At 40.7% G+C, this 12,789-nt stretch overlaps 1 protein-coding gene across 1 annotated transcript in view; it reads left to right on the forward strand.

Moving 5' to 3' along the window:
- The first annotated feature begins 5,490 nt into the window (after window positions 1–5,490).
- Pi4k2a (phosphatidylinositol 4-kinase type 2 alpha) overlaps window positions 5,491–12,789 on the forward strand; it is a 28,448-nt gene continuing 21,149 nt past the window's right edge. Inside the window, exon 1 of the mRNA XM_076835291.1 lies at window positions 5,491–6,028. Coding sequence (XP_076691406.1) covers window positions 5,594–6,028 — 435 coding nt within the window. The 5' untranslated portion in view covers window positions 5,491–5,593. The remainder of the gene's footprint in view (window positions 6,029–12,789) is intronic.

Below are 12,789 nucleotides of genomic sequence, written 5' to 3' on the forward strand. Positions count from 1 at the left end.
GCCACTTCCACCACCTGTCCCACTGGAGGCCGCCATCCCTCATGGCCCAGTTCTCGCTGCCCATTGGCTGTTACTTAGGTAACCAGGAGCAACGCCACCTCCTATTGGTCCAGTTCGCCTCCGCGCCATCTTTGTGCGGGGCTGAGTGTACAGAGAGGCCGGGCGGAACCTCTGAAAGGGGTGGGTCTGAGCCTGCACCTAGGAGATGAAGGTTCCTGGTGTGGGCTACCCACTGACCGCGTGATGGGAATGTTAAGCCCAGAGAAAACCAAACTTGCGTCCGAAGCAACCGTGACCACTAACTTAAAAGGCTCGAATCCTCCTCCAATTCTTCAGATGTTTTAAGTAGAGAACCTAAATTCGACTTTAAAGGTGCAGCTTTGTAATTTATAACGCTCTGCTAGGACAATTGCCCTTTAATAACTCTGTGTCAGACACTGTGATATAAAGACATTTTTGCATTAATGATAGGGACTTATGTTGTCATTACCCAAGTCCTTTGCCAAAATTGGAGCAAATCTTCCTAAATTCTATGTGCAGCGATCAGTGTATCCATGTTTATTTACTGAACTATGTGAATGTAGCATGACGCTAGGTTCTGTCAGGCTTGAAAAGCCAAGGTTGCTGTCACACGATTTACTGTTTTACTACAGGCATGAGAAAAATCTAAGGTTCAATTATTAGTGTTATTGAAAGCGCGGTTCTTGTCCCCTATGCCAATCCAATAACGAGGACACTGTTGTGAGAAAAAAGAAAAAGAAGTTTTATTGCTTTACTAGGAAAGGAGAAATACAGGGGACTCACGTCCTAGAGGCTGTGACTCTGCCCATCAGGGAAAGGAAGGCTTTAAAAGAAGCTATTCAAAGGTGCCCTGGCAGAGGGGTCCCAGGTGCATCCTGATGGTGTGTTGAAATTCACTTTGTTAATTTGGGAAATAATCACTTCCTAGATCTTCCAATAACATCTCCTTCCTTTGGAGGTCAGATAACTCAAGGTAATCTTATTCCTCACCTCCAGGTTAGAAAGTGGAAGGGAGAAGAAGAAAAGAAAAACACAGCCCTTTTAAAATAAGATGCAAGGGCTATAGTCAAAAGGTGAAATGGATCACTATTACATTAGGAGAAAGCAAGTCCATGAGAGTAAGCCCATTGTTTTTCTGGATTGGGATTTCTTCACCTGTAGACTAGAAAATGATAATAATAGTAGTAAAGGCTCTTCAGGATTTGTATGAGAATACTCTGTAAAATAAATGGTAGTTTAAAATTATTTTTTAAACTTGGATTCTTTGCTCAAATCCCATCTTTGCCACTTATTGTGTGTAATTTGGAATAAGTTATTAATGTCTGTAGCTTATAAAATGAAATTGGACCAGTAAACCTATAAGATTAAATTCTATGCTAATACTCAACGGTACATATTGACTATAGACATAATTGAAGTCATTAAGAGAATGGTGTTAAGGAAATAGATCTTACTAAAATGGAGAATGCATATTAGAAAATATGAAGAAATAAGACTAAATAGATTGGTGAGGCCAAATTTAGAGAGACCTGAAAATTAGGGAGGAGATAATGGTTTGCAAAATGTAGTTATTTGAACAGACAAATTGGCAAAAAGTGGAAGAGAGGTTGCTATGTGTTGCGGGGAGGAAAGGAGGAAGGAATATTGTATAATGGAAGCAGAATTTCTGTTGTTTTGTTAGGGTGTACGGGGAGGAGATATTTGTTGTTAATGGGTGCAGATAAAAAAGTTTTTGGGTATAGATTGTGGTCATGGCTACATAACATTATGTATATATTTAATGTCACTGAATTGAACATGGTGAATGCTTACGATGGTAAGTAGTATATGTATTTTACAATAAAAATGTAGTTTCTTGGGGCTGGGGTTATGGCTCAGGGGTAGAGCGCTTGCCTAGCACAGGCGAGGCCCTGGGTTCGATCCCTAACACCACATAAAAATAAATAAATAAAGATATTGTGTCTAGCTACAACTAAAAATGAAATTTTTTAAAAAATGTAGTTTCTTGGCTAGAGGAGTAACATAATGAAAGTAGTATTTTAAGAAAATGAATCTGGCAGTGATAGCCAGAGATAAGCAGTAAGAGTGATTGGACAGAGAGACAAACTTAGGAGCAATTGTAATGTAACTAAGACATCCTAAAAGTCTCAAAACTAATGTGGCATCAGTGGAGATGGAAAGAAAGTGGGTAAATATGAGATATATCTCATAGGGATATTTAACAAGAAGAAATATACTGTAGTTTTAAAAACATGGAGCTAGGCCAGGTTTGTTGGCCCACCCCTGTAATCCCACGGATTTGGGAGGCTTAGGCAGCAAGATTACAAATTCAACGCCAGTCTCAGCAATTTAGTGAGGCCCTAAGTAACTAAGTGAGACCCTGTCTCAAAATAAAAATTAAAAAGGGCTGAGGATGTTGCTCAGTGGTTAGCACCCCTGGTTTCAATCCCCAGTTTAAAGAAAAACAAAGACAAAAACAAAACAAAACAAAAAACCATAGAGCCCATCTGTCTGGATTTGAGTCCAGGCTCTGCCAGTTACCGATGAGTGACCACAGGCAAATTATTTTACTCCCCTGGACCTCAGTTTTCAACATTATAAGAGCTATAATGCTACTCACATGAGTTAATCCATGTAATGTACTATGTACTTAAAACAATGGCATACACTTGGCTTTTGGTAAGTACTAGCTATTCATGTGCTGACAATATGTTGCCATTCATTTCAGTAAAAGGTAAATTAAGTTTTAAGAAATAGATGCAGAAATAAATTCTAAGGCAGTTTTCGCAGAGGGGGAAAAATAAAAACCAAAACAATTCTATGGAGAAGTTCAATTCTGGAATCTTTCATTGACCATTATTTGAAGCTCATGGGCTGAAGGAGATAGGTTAATGCTAAGAGATTATCTCTGTGGCTGTGGCCTCTGGGACACAAGAGGCAGGCATTACTTTGCTTGATGTCTAGACAGGAAAAAAATACATGAGTTCTAATTGAAAGAGGAAATTGCACTTTAAATGGACCTTTGCCTGAAAGGGTTTATTTGGCCAAAAAGTTTGACATTCCTGTATATACAACTAAATAACTGTTCTTTCATTTCAGTACTTCTGTTTAACTGCAGTAATTTGATTTGAGAACAATTATGAAATATTGGTGATCATGGAGCTGGTCATCTTTAGTGAAAATCCATACCCCTAGTCTGCTGGTTACTTTAAATAGAACAACAACAATATTAACAATAACCTCAGCAATGATGCTGGGTATGGTGGCATACACCTGTAATCCCAGATACTTGGCAGGCAGAGGCAGGAGAATCACCAGGCTGTCTCAAAATTCAAATAAAAATTTTTAAAGGGTTGGGGATGTAGCTCAGAGGTAAAGCACTTCTGTGAGGCCCTGAATTCAATCCCCAGTACCTCAAGAAAAATAGTAAAATAAAAATGAAAATAACCCAACAATGACAAAAGTCTAATATTTGTTAGTGCTTTTTATGTATTAAGCACTAGGCTAACTGCTTTACATATATCATAGATTTTATTTAATCAAATGAGATTTGAATGATTCTTCCCATTTTATAGATGAGGAGATTGAGACTTAGGGTAAATAATTTATCTAAAATAATCATTGTAGTGCCAGGATTGAAACTCAAATGTCTCTTGATTCCTAAGTCCAGGCTTCTACTCATTACACACTATACTTTACAATGTAGTGTTAGTTGGGGCTTTAGCTAAGTGATAGGGTGCCTGTGTAGCATATGTGAGGTCCTGAGTTTTATACTCATTTGATACTCAGCTACACATACAGAGAGAGAGAGAGAGAGAGAGAGAGAGAGGGCGAGAGAGAGAGAGCAGTAGTATAAATTTTAACTGAGCTGGGTGCAGTGGTGTACAACTATAATCACAGCAATTTTGAAAGCGAAGGCAGGAGGATCACAAATTTGAGACCAGCCTCAGCAATTTAGCAAGAACTTGTCTCAAAATAAAAAATATAAAGGATTTGGGATGTAGCTCAGTGGTAAAGTGTACTGGGTTCAGTCCCAGTACCAAAAAAGAAAAAAGGGAAAAAAAAAAAAAACAGAAATGTTAACTAAAACAGTATCCTATGGATTTAAAAATGTAATTATTCCAATCCTCTTCAGATGCCACTCTTACTTACTCCAGAGTTACTTCAGGGTACCTGGTTCTGGAGTTGGTCTGCTTTACATCACTTTCTTGCTCAAGATCTGTTCCATAAAGCTCCCTGTGCCTCTCTGCTTGGCTCTCCAGGTCATTGATAACCCAATTTGATCCTGTTTCCCCTCAGTCAAGTAGATTGCTGTCTGTTCTTGCAAGCTCTAACTTTTTCTTTCTTCCAGCAACTCCCTGTGCTTGGGGTACTATTCCCCCCCACACACCCACACACACAGCTTTTACCCAGTGAATTAATTACACACTTCTTTAAAACTTAGCTTACAGTACAGGCCCCACATACAGTCTTTGCTGACTCTCCAGCTTACCCCGCGGTGAACTGCTATTATGGAGTTTGCCGCTAGCATTTTTTGACTCCCCCCCACCATACTTTCTCAGAGAGCTGATTGTCTTCAGCTTGAAGTCAGTAACTGTGTCTTCCTTACCTTTTCCACTAATAAAAGTGTACCGAGCACCTACTGTGTTTAAACACAGAGGTTTTACAGTGATGAATAAGTTATGGAATCTTCCTTCAGGAAACTTTTTAGTCCCGTGGGAGACTACATCTTTCCTCAACAAATAAGCATTGGGTAATTGGGCCAACCACTATGTAAAATGCACGAAGATGGGGATTTTTAATTTTTTATTTGTTCTAATTAGTTATACATGATAGCAGACTGCATTACGACTCATTGTACACAAGTGGAGCACAGCTTTTCATTTCGCTGGTCGTACACGATGCAGAGTCACACCATTCGTGCAATCATACATGAACATAGGGTGATAATGTCCGTCTTATTCCACCATCCTTCCCACCTCCATACCCCCTCCCCACCCTTTGTCCAATCCAAAGTTGGATGGGGATTTTTAAAAAGCTTTTCATTGAGGTTGTACGGCGGTGGAGGGTTCCTTTGATTCATTGCTATCTCTCCCGCACTTAGAACACAGTAGGTACTCAATCAATGATACAAAAATAAAATTTCTTCCATACTCACAGCCACTTTATAGTAGGCACGCAATTAAAAAGTGACCAATACGAAAAGCTAATGTTTTGAAAGCGCCAAAGACTAGATAGCCAATTGGAAGCTAAGGGCGGGGCTGGGATGACAGTGGGCAGAGGGCGTGTCTGACCCGGAGTTGGCTCCTAGAGCATGCGCAGTCTTCACCGAAGGTGACGGGGAAAAGTGCGGAGGCCCGGATTGCGTAGGAGCAGGTTCTGATTGGCTACTGTTCGTGCGCGAGGGGCCGTGCCTACTCGTCGCCAAGTAAACAGGGCAGTCTAGAGGCGGGGCCACGGAGGCACCGCGACCTGATTGGCCTGGCATGAGGTGGGGGGTGCCACGGATTGGTCCCGGCCGCGAGCTCAGCTGTGTGGAGCGCGCCGGGTCCCGGAGCCGGCGGCCAGAGGGATGGACGAGACGAGCCCACTAGTGTCCCCCAAGCGGGCCCAACCCCCGGAGTACACCTTCCCATCGGGCTCGGGAACTCACTTTCCGCAGGTTCCAGGGGGCGCGGTTCGCGTGGCGGCGGCAGCCGGCTCGGGCCCCTCTCCGCCAGGCTCGCCGGGCCACGACCGGGAGCGGCAGCCACTGCTGGACCGGGCCCGGGGCGCGGCGGCCCAGGGCCAGACTCATACAGTGGCGGCGCAGGCCCAAGCTCTGGCTGCCCAGGCCGCGGTTGCGGCGCACGCAGCGCAGGCCCACCGAGAGCGGAACGAGTTCCCGGACGACCCCGAGTTCGAGGCGGTGGTGCGGCAGGCCGAGGTGGCCATCGAGCGGGGCATCTGCCCTGAGCGCATCTACCAGGGCTCCAGCGGAAGCTACTTCGTCAAGGACCCTCAGGGGGTGAGAGCTGGGTTGGGGATCGCGGTCGCCGGGCGGGTGGAGCATTGAGGGAGTTCTGGGTTTCGCACCTTCTGGGAAAGAAAAAAAGAAAAGCTGCAGGAGAGAAACTTCACAGTGCCAGCCCTTAGCAGGATTTTGGGATGCCACTGAGGACAGGAGATAGGGAAGCTCTGCAGGATGAAGAAATAAATCAGAACCTATTTGGTGGAGGAGGCGTGAAAATGAAAAGAGGAAATTGACCAGATTTCAGGCCGAGGGCTCGATGGTGTGGGGCAATTTGCCTCTAGACAGAGAAGCTTAAGCAGATGCTGTTTTGCAGTAGGTTCCTTAGCTTTTACTCTTTTTGCACCGAAGCAATGTGTTTCTGTTCTGAAGAACAGGTGAACCATCAGGGGCTCTGAGGATTCAGTCCCGGTCTTCTGTGTTGTGATGATATATATCTCCTGCCACAGTCCCTGGATTTTATTGACAGAAGTTTGTGATAGCGTGGGGGGACGCATCAGTTTCACCTGGCTTCGTTATTGTTCACTTCCTCTGGGAAAAGGTTCAAATCATTTCTGACAGTTCCTCAGTGTAGAACGTGGAGTTTTAGAAACTCTCTGCCATCTTTTACTTTCATTCTCTCCCAGGCCTATCAGCAGTTTGCTTTTCAATTAAGGTGGAGTTTTGCTGACCTTTATTTTGTCCCCTGCATGCATTTACAGGGGGATGGGCATGGGATAGGGCATGGAGCAACCAGGGCAGCTGAGAAGTGACTTTTTATCCTTTTGAGAACTACAGAAGAATTTAAGACATTTGACTTAGGTCAAGCCAGGGGTATTGAAGTCTTCAGATGTTCCATAATGGTTCATTGGGAAAATGTGTTATTGTTATACTTCTTAAATTAGTGGGTGTCAAAATTTTCTCACATTTTCCCAGCATCTCTCCTGCGTGGACTCTTTAGATGCACAGTATGTATGTGTATATATATATATATATATATTTTTTTTTTTTTTAAATTTTTTTTGGTACCAGGGATTGAACCCAGGGGTGCTTTACAAATTGTAAAACAGTACTTAAGTGCTTTACAAATTGCCCCACACCACTGAGCCACATCCCTAGTCTGTTTTTTAAAAAATTTTTATTTAGATACAGGGTCTTGCTGAGTTACTTAGGGTCTTGTTAAGTTGCTAAGGGTGGCTTTGAACTCATGATCCTTCAACTGCTGGGATTACAGGCTTGTGCCACCATGCCTGGCCAGTACACTGTTTTGATAGAGGAGTCATGAGTGACCAGGATGAGCTATCACTTGTAGCTCTTGGTCAGGTCCATTGAATGATTCATTTATTCATGAAAGTCATCCCTGAATTATTAAGAACCAGAAGACAATTCTGCCATCAACTCTGTGTACATAACCTGGGTTACGAAAGGCTTTGAGAGTAATAGTTCCTTTCCAATACCCTTAAATAAGGGAACTTGAAAACTCAAATGGGAACCATAATTTCTAGAAACAAGAAAAGTTGAGTGTCCTTAGATCTAAAAGTCAGCAAAGTGCTTTGTCTTTTTGAAAACAGAATGAGATTTAATGTGTGAGTTGTTTTGGTTTTTTTGGGTGGGGCGACCGGTAGGTTAGCTTGTTGACTGAGAATGTGCTAAGATTATCTTTGATAGGTTCAGGATGAAAAAGATTTTTTTTTCATGACACTTTACAATTCCCATGGCAGTATGTCAGATCCCACTGGTAGGAGTAATAGGATCTCTCAGTTATGCCTGGAAGATAAAGTACTATCACTTCATACATACACAGAGAAAGGCACACCACAGGTAAGTTTCTTGGTGATGTTTAGGATATCGGTCGCTAAAATTTCCTGGCCACTATTCTTTATTAGAGGGGAACTCAAAACAAGATGCTCTGATCGAACTTTTAATGTAACCATCCTGCTCCCTCTGAGGAAAATGTGATTTAGAACAGAAGACTACTTCCTAAATGCTTTGGGGGGGGTTACACTGGCCCCTCACTGTAGTTAGTATTGTCAATTTGACCTTACTCCAAATGTATTTTATTTAACAAATACTTACATAGCACTTACTATATGCCAGGTTGTGTTTTAAGTGTTTTACAAATAGTAGCTCATTTAATCCTTATAACCACCCTTCAAGATGAGTACTATAATTATCCCCACAGGTGACAACACTGAAGCACATAGTATAACTAATTTACCCAAGGTCTCACAGCAACCAAATCGTGGAGTTGGGCATATTGGCTCTAGAGGTCATGCTTCTAACCACAATGCTCTGCTGCCCTGGAGTTACTCATCTGAATTTCTGGTTTCTCTTTTTAGCCAATGTATTGCTTAGTATTGAATTTGGCAGTGTGTGACAGACATTTTAAAATAATAATGATTTGAAAAAAAGGTTCATTTATCTCTTGTGTAAAGGACTTCTGTAGGCTGCATGGCATTTTACTTTATCACGGTTCAGGTCCTTCTTCTATCCAAGATTCAGCCATCCTTAGTGTGTGGCTTCCACTTCATGTTCCAAGTGGCTGCTTGTGCTTCAGAGATCTTATCTGTTTTTCAGCTATTTGGAAGAAGGAAAAGGAGAGAAAGAATGTCGACACCCCTCAGGACCTTTCCTAGAGTTGCATCAGAGCCTTCTGCCTAAAAACATTGTTCATAATTTAGGGGCAGTAGTGGCTGGAACTATAGTCTTTATCTTGCCCAGCTAAACATCAGGAGTCCCATGACTAGGGAAGAACCTGGGAGCAGCAGTTTCTATAATGGCTACTTTTGAAACTTAGTCTGAAAAGATTCTTGAAGAATCTGATTCTAGTCCTAATTCCATTTCCCAACGTAGAATGGTTTCTGTCACAGGGTAAGTGGGGACCTGGAACTGTTAGAGAGAAAGTGCTAGATTAGGAGTCATGGTGGAGTGTGCTCACATTACCCCTCCTCACTTACATCCTTGTGCTTCAGGTCTCATGTTCACTCAGGAACAAACATATTTTTTGAACATTCTCTAGTTTGTGTGGTCAGTCCTACCAGATGTTCATATTATCAGGAATCACAGAATAGCATGTGATTTACTAGTTTAAGAGGATTAAATGAGATATTACACATGAAAGGCCCTGGCGTAGTTCCTGGTTTTTAGATGAAGCTTAGAGTTTTTTGTTTTGTTCTGTTGTACTTATTGATCCCTGGATTAGCTTTCTTGGATACACAACATTAAAAAAGGCAAAAGTAGTATAATTTTGAGAAGATACTTTTATAACCATTGAGAATAGCAGTTCATTAGATCATAGTAAGTTTGGTATTTTCATCAATGCCAACTACAGTATCTATAAAGACACTGCCCACATGTTCTAGGAACTTGGCCTCCTATCATTGATTTTCAATATTTATTTATTTATTTATTTATTTATTTTTGTGGTACTGGGGCATGAACCCAGTCTCCTGTGTGCTAAGCAAGCACTCTGCTACTGAGCTACATCCCTAGCCCAATTTTCAACCTTTAATAGACTTTATCCACCAACTGTTTGCCATGAAAGTGGCATCTTTTCCATTTTTAGTTCTTTTTTTTTTTTTTTTTTTTTTTTGCCTTAGTACTGGGGATTCAACCCAGGGCACTTAGCCACTGAGCTACATCCCCAGCACTTTTTAAAAAATATATATTTTATTTAGAGATAGAGTCTCACTGAGTTGCTTAGGGCCTCGGTAAATTGCTGAGGTTGACTTTGAACTTGTGATCCTCCTGCCTTAGCCTCCTGAGCCGCTGGGATTACAGGTATGTGCCACTGTGCCTGCTTCCATTTTTCAAATATAAAACTTAAAATATTGAATATGCTTCTTCCAACCATATGTGTCCTCTAAGAAAGTCTTGTTTCATTTACTTCAAACACAGTAAAATTCTTTTACTAAAATGTTAAAAAGTTGGGTTGGGGTTGTGGCTCAGTGGTAGAGTGCTTGCCTAGCATGTGTGAGGCACTGAGTTCGATCCTCAGCACCACATAAAAATAAATAAAATAAAAGTATTGTGTCTATCTACAACTAAAAAATATATTTTTAAAAAAATGTAAAGAGATGGTCAAATTTGTGCATCCTATACAGATCTTGAGATTTTAAACATCATCTACTATCAATACAAGCAGTTCTCCCAAGCCACAAGTTGTAATGGGTAAAGCAGTTTGGATCAGCAGTGTGGTGTGAAAATACACACAAGCTAAATCATTTTCACTACATTCTGTCTGTTTAAACTCATCTTCTTTCAGGGTTTAATATGTTTGGAATAGCCCTTTCTTCCCTTAAAAGGGAAGAATGTGTATGTGTCAGGTGTGGTGGTGCACATCTGTAATTCCAGCGGCTCTGGAGGCTAAGGCAGAAGGATCACAGGTTCAATTTAGCCTCAGCAACTTAACAAGGCCCTAAGCAACTTAGTGAGATCCTTAAAATAAAAAAAATAAAAAAAAATTTAAAAAAGGGCTGGGGATGTAACTCAGTGATTAAGCACCTCTGGGTTCACTCCCTGGTACCAAAAATCAAACAAACAAACAAGAGTTAATGTGTGGGCTGGAGTTGTCGCTCAGTGGTAGAGCGCCTGCCTAGCCTTGTGAGGCACTGGGTTCGATCCTCAGCACAACATAAAAAGAAATAAATAAAATAAAGGTATTGTGTTCATCTACAACCAAAAATATTTTTTTAAAAAAGAGTTAATATGTATGTAAACAAGACTTCTCTACCTAAATAAGTCAAAGACAGCTTTTTCTCTCCAACCTCTAATGCAGAATGCAGTAGTACTTAAAGTGTGGCCCAGGGGCTCCTATGAATTCCTTTTTGGGGTCCAAGGCTAAAAATTATTTTCCTAATAATTGTAAGACTTTATTTGCCTGTTTCACTCTCATTTCCTTATGAGTATAAAGTGGAATTTTCCAGAGATCACATGATGTGTGATATCGAAACAGATTGAATACTAAGGAAGATGTGAGAACCCAGTTGTCTTCTATTAAGCCAGATGTTAAAGAGATTTGAAAAATGTAAAACAATGCCAGTCTTCTTTCACCAAAGTATTTTTGAAAATGAAGGCTAGGAAAATACACCTTCATTTGTCATTAAAATATATCATGATTAATGTATAGTAGGTTTATGTTTATTATTAAGTGAATTAAACAGTTTTCTCAGTTTTAATTTTTAATACAACAGATAGAGCTTGAACAATAGCTTTTTGGGGTCCTTTATAATTTTAAGAATTTAAGAGAATCTTGAGACCGAAATATTTAAGAATCATCCATTTCATGTTTACGAAACTTTTAAAGAAACTGTTTCATTAAAGGTCACTTTTTTTTTAAATTAAAGATCACTTCTGTTTATTTCACTATGTGATATGAATGATGCACTTGAACTATCTTAAATTTTAGGTTCCCGGAGAAAAGGGTGGTGGCGGGCGACTATGACAATGACTGTTGCTGCTTTTCCTCCTCTCCATCTATCTTTCTTCTTCTTGTTTTTCTTTCCTTTCTTTCTTTTCTTCTTCTTTTTTTTTTTCTTAAGGGAGATTGCCCAGGCTGGTCTAGAACTCCTGGGCTCAGGTGATTCTCCTATGTCAGCCTCTCTGGTGGCTGGGGCTGCAGGTGTGCAACACTAGACCCTGCTCAAGGGCCTTTCTTTCACAGCATAATACTCTCTTTCTGTTGAGCTATTCGGAACTCTCTGGGTCCCAGGTTCCAATAACTGATTGTAGAGCCTGACACCAGCCAGTGGGTGACCTCTTGCTTCCTTGTGCAGTTCTGTTGTTATCCTCATCTTCATGGACTACTATTACTTTAGCTATCTGTATATCAACCTCTTCATTAAACAGGGACATTACTAAGTGGGTATTAAGGAAAGGTATTTTTAAAATATTGGCACTAAACTGAAAATTTCTCCTAGATGTAATAAAGGAATTGATAGTCTGTTAAAGGAGAGAGAGGATGGTGAGGAAAACTAGGCATTCATTTTCTTAATTGTATACTGGTGGGTAAGGAGGGTATTCTTGATTATTCAGTAATAGTCAATTATATGAAGTGAACATTAGCTTGAGTTGGCTGTGGAGTGTGGGGAGGAGGAGGGTCATATGATATGAAGATGAGTCACTTGGTTAGCATATTTGCTTTTCTTTCTTTGAATTACCAGTTTGGGGACTGGAGGGAATTAGATAAATGTAAAACAACTTCAGAGAGCTGACTGACCTGTGGAAGAAAATCTTCAGGAGGGAGAGCCAGAGTTTCTAGGTATCCCATATTTCCAATGACATTTGAAGAAGATGGATTTAATCTTTGTGGTCTCTTCTGTCCTGGTCCCTTGCCTATCAGAATTTACTTAAGAGAATTCTATTCTAACCAGGTAGCAGATTCTTTTTCTCTTTGTCTCTTAGGCTCCTTTTTTGGGGATTGAACCCAGGTACACTCTATTGCCTAAGCTGACATTGAACTTGATCCTTTCATCTCAGTCTCCTGAGTCACTGGGATTACAGGCATGTGTCACCATGCCTGGCTCTTTGGTTGCTTTCTTTGTTTGTCATTTCTAACTTTTTATTTCAAGATTTTGTTAATACCCAAGAGATGAGATAATAAGATTGACAGAGGAAATTAACCATTGATGAAGGAATTTTTAAACCTCATTCCATAATACTTTATTTCCTGTTAGTTGATAACTTTTTGAGTCTTTACATAATTGATGAAGAGAAATTGTGTTTATGTATATACCTTGGAAGTTGGAGATTTATGGTGTTAAAGTTCTGGCATGCCATAT

This window comes from Callospermophilus lateralis, chromosome 15, assembly GCF_048772815.1.
Source record: "Callospermophilus lateralis isolate mCalLat2 chromosome 15, mCalLat2.hap1, whole genome shotgun sequence".
NCBI classification, from domain to species: domain Eukaryota; kingdom Metazoa; phylum Chordata; class Mammalia; order Rodentia; family Sciuridae; genus Callospermophilus; species Callospermophilus lateralis.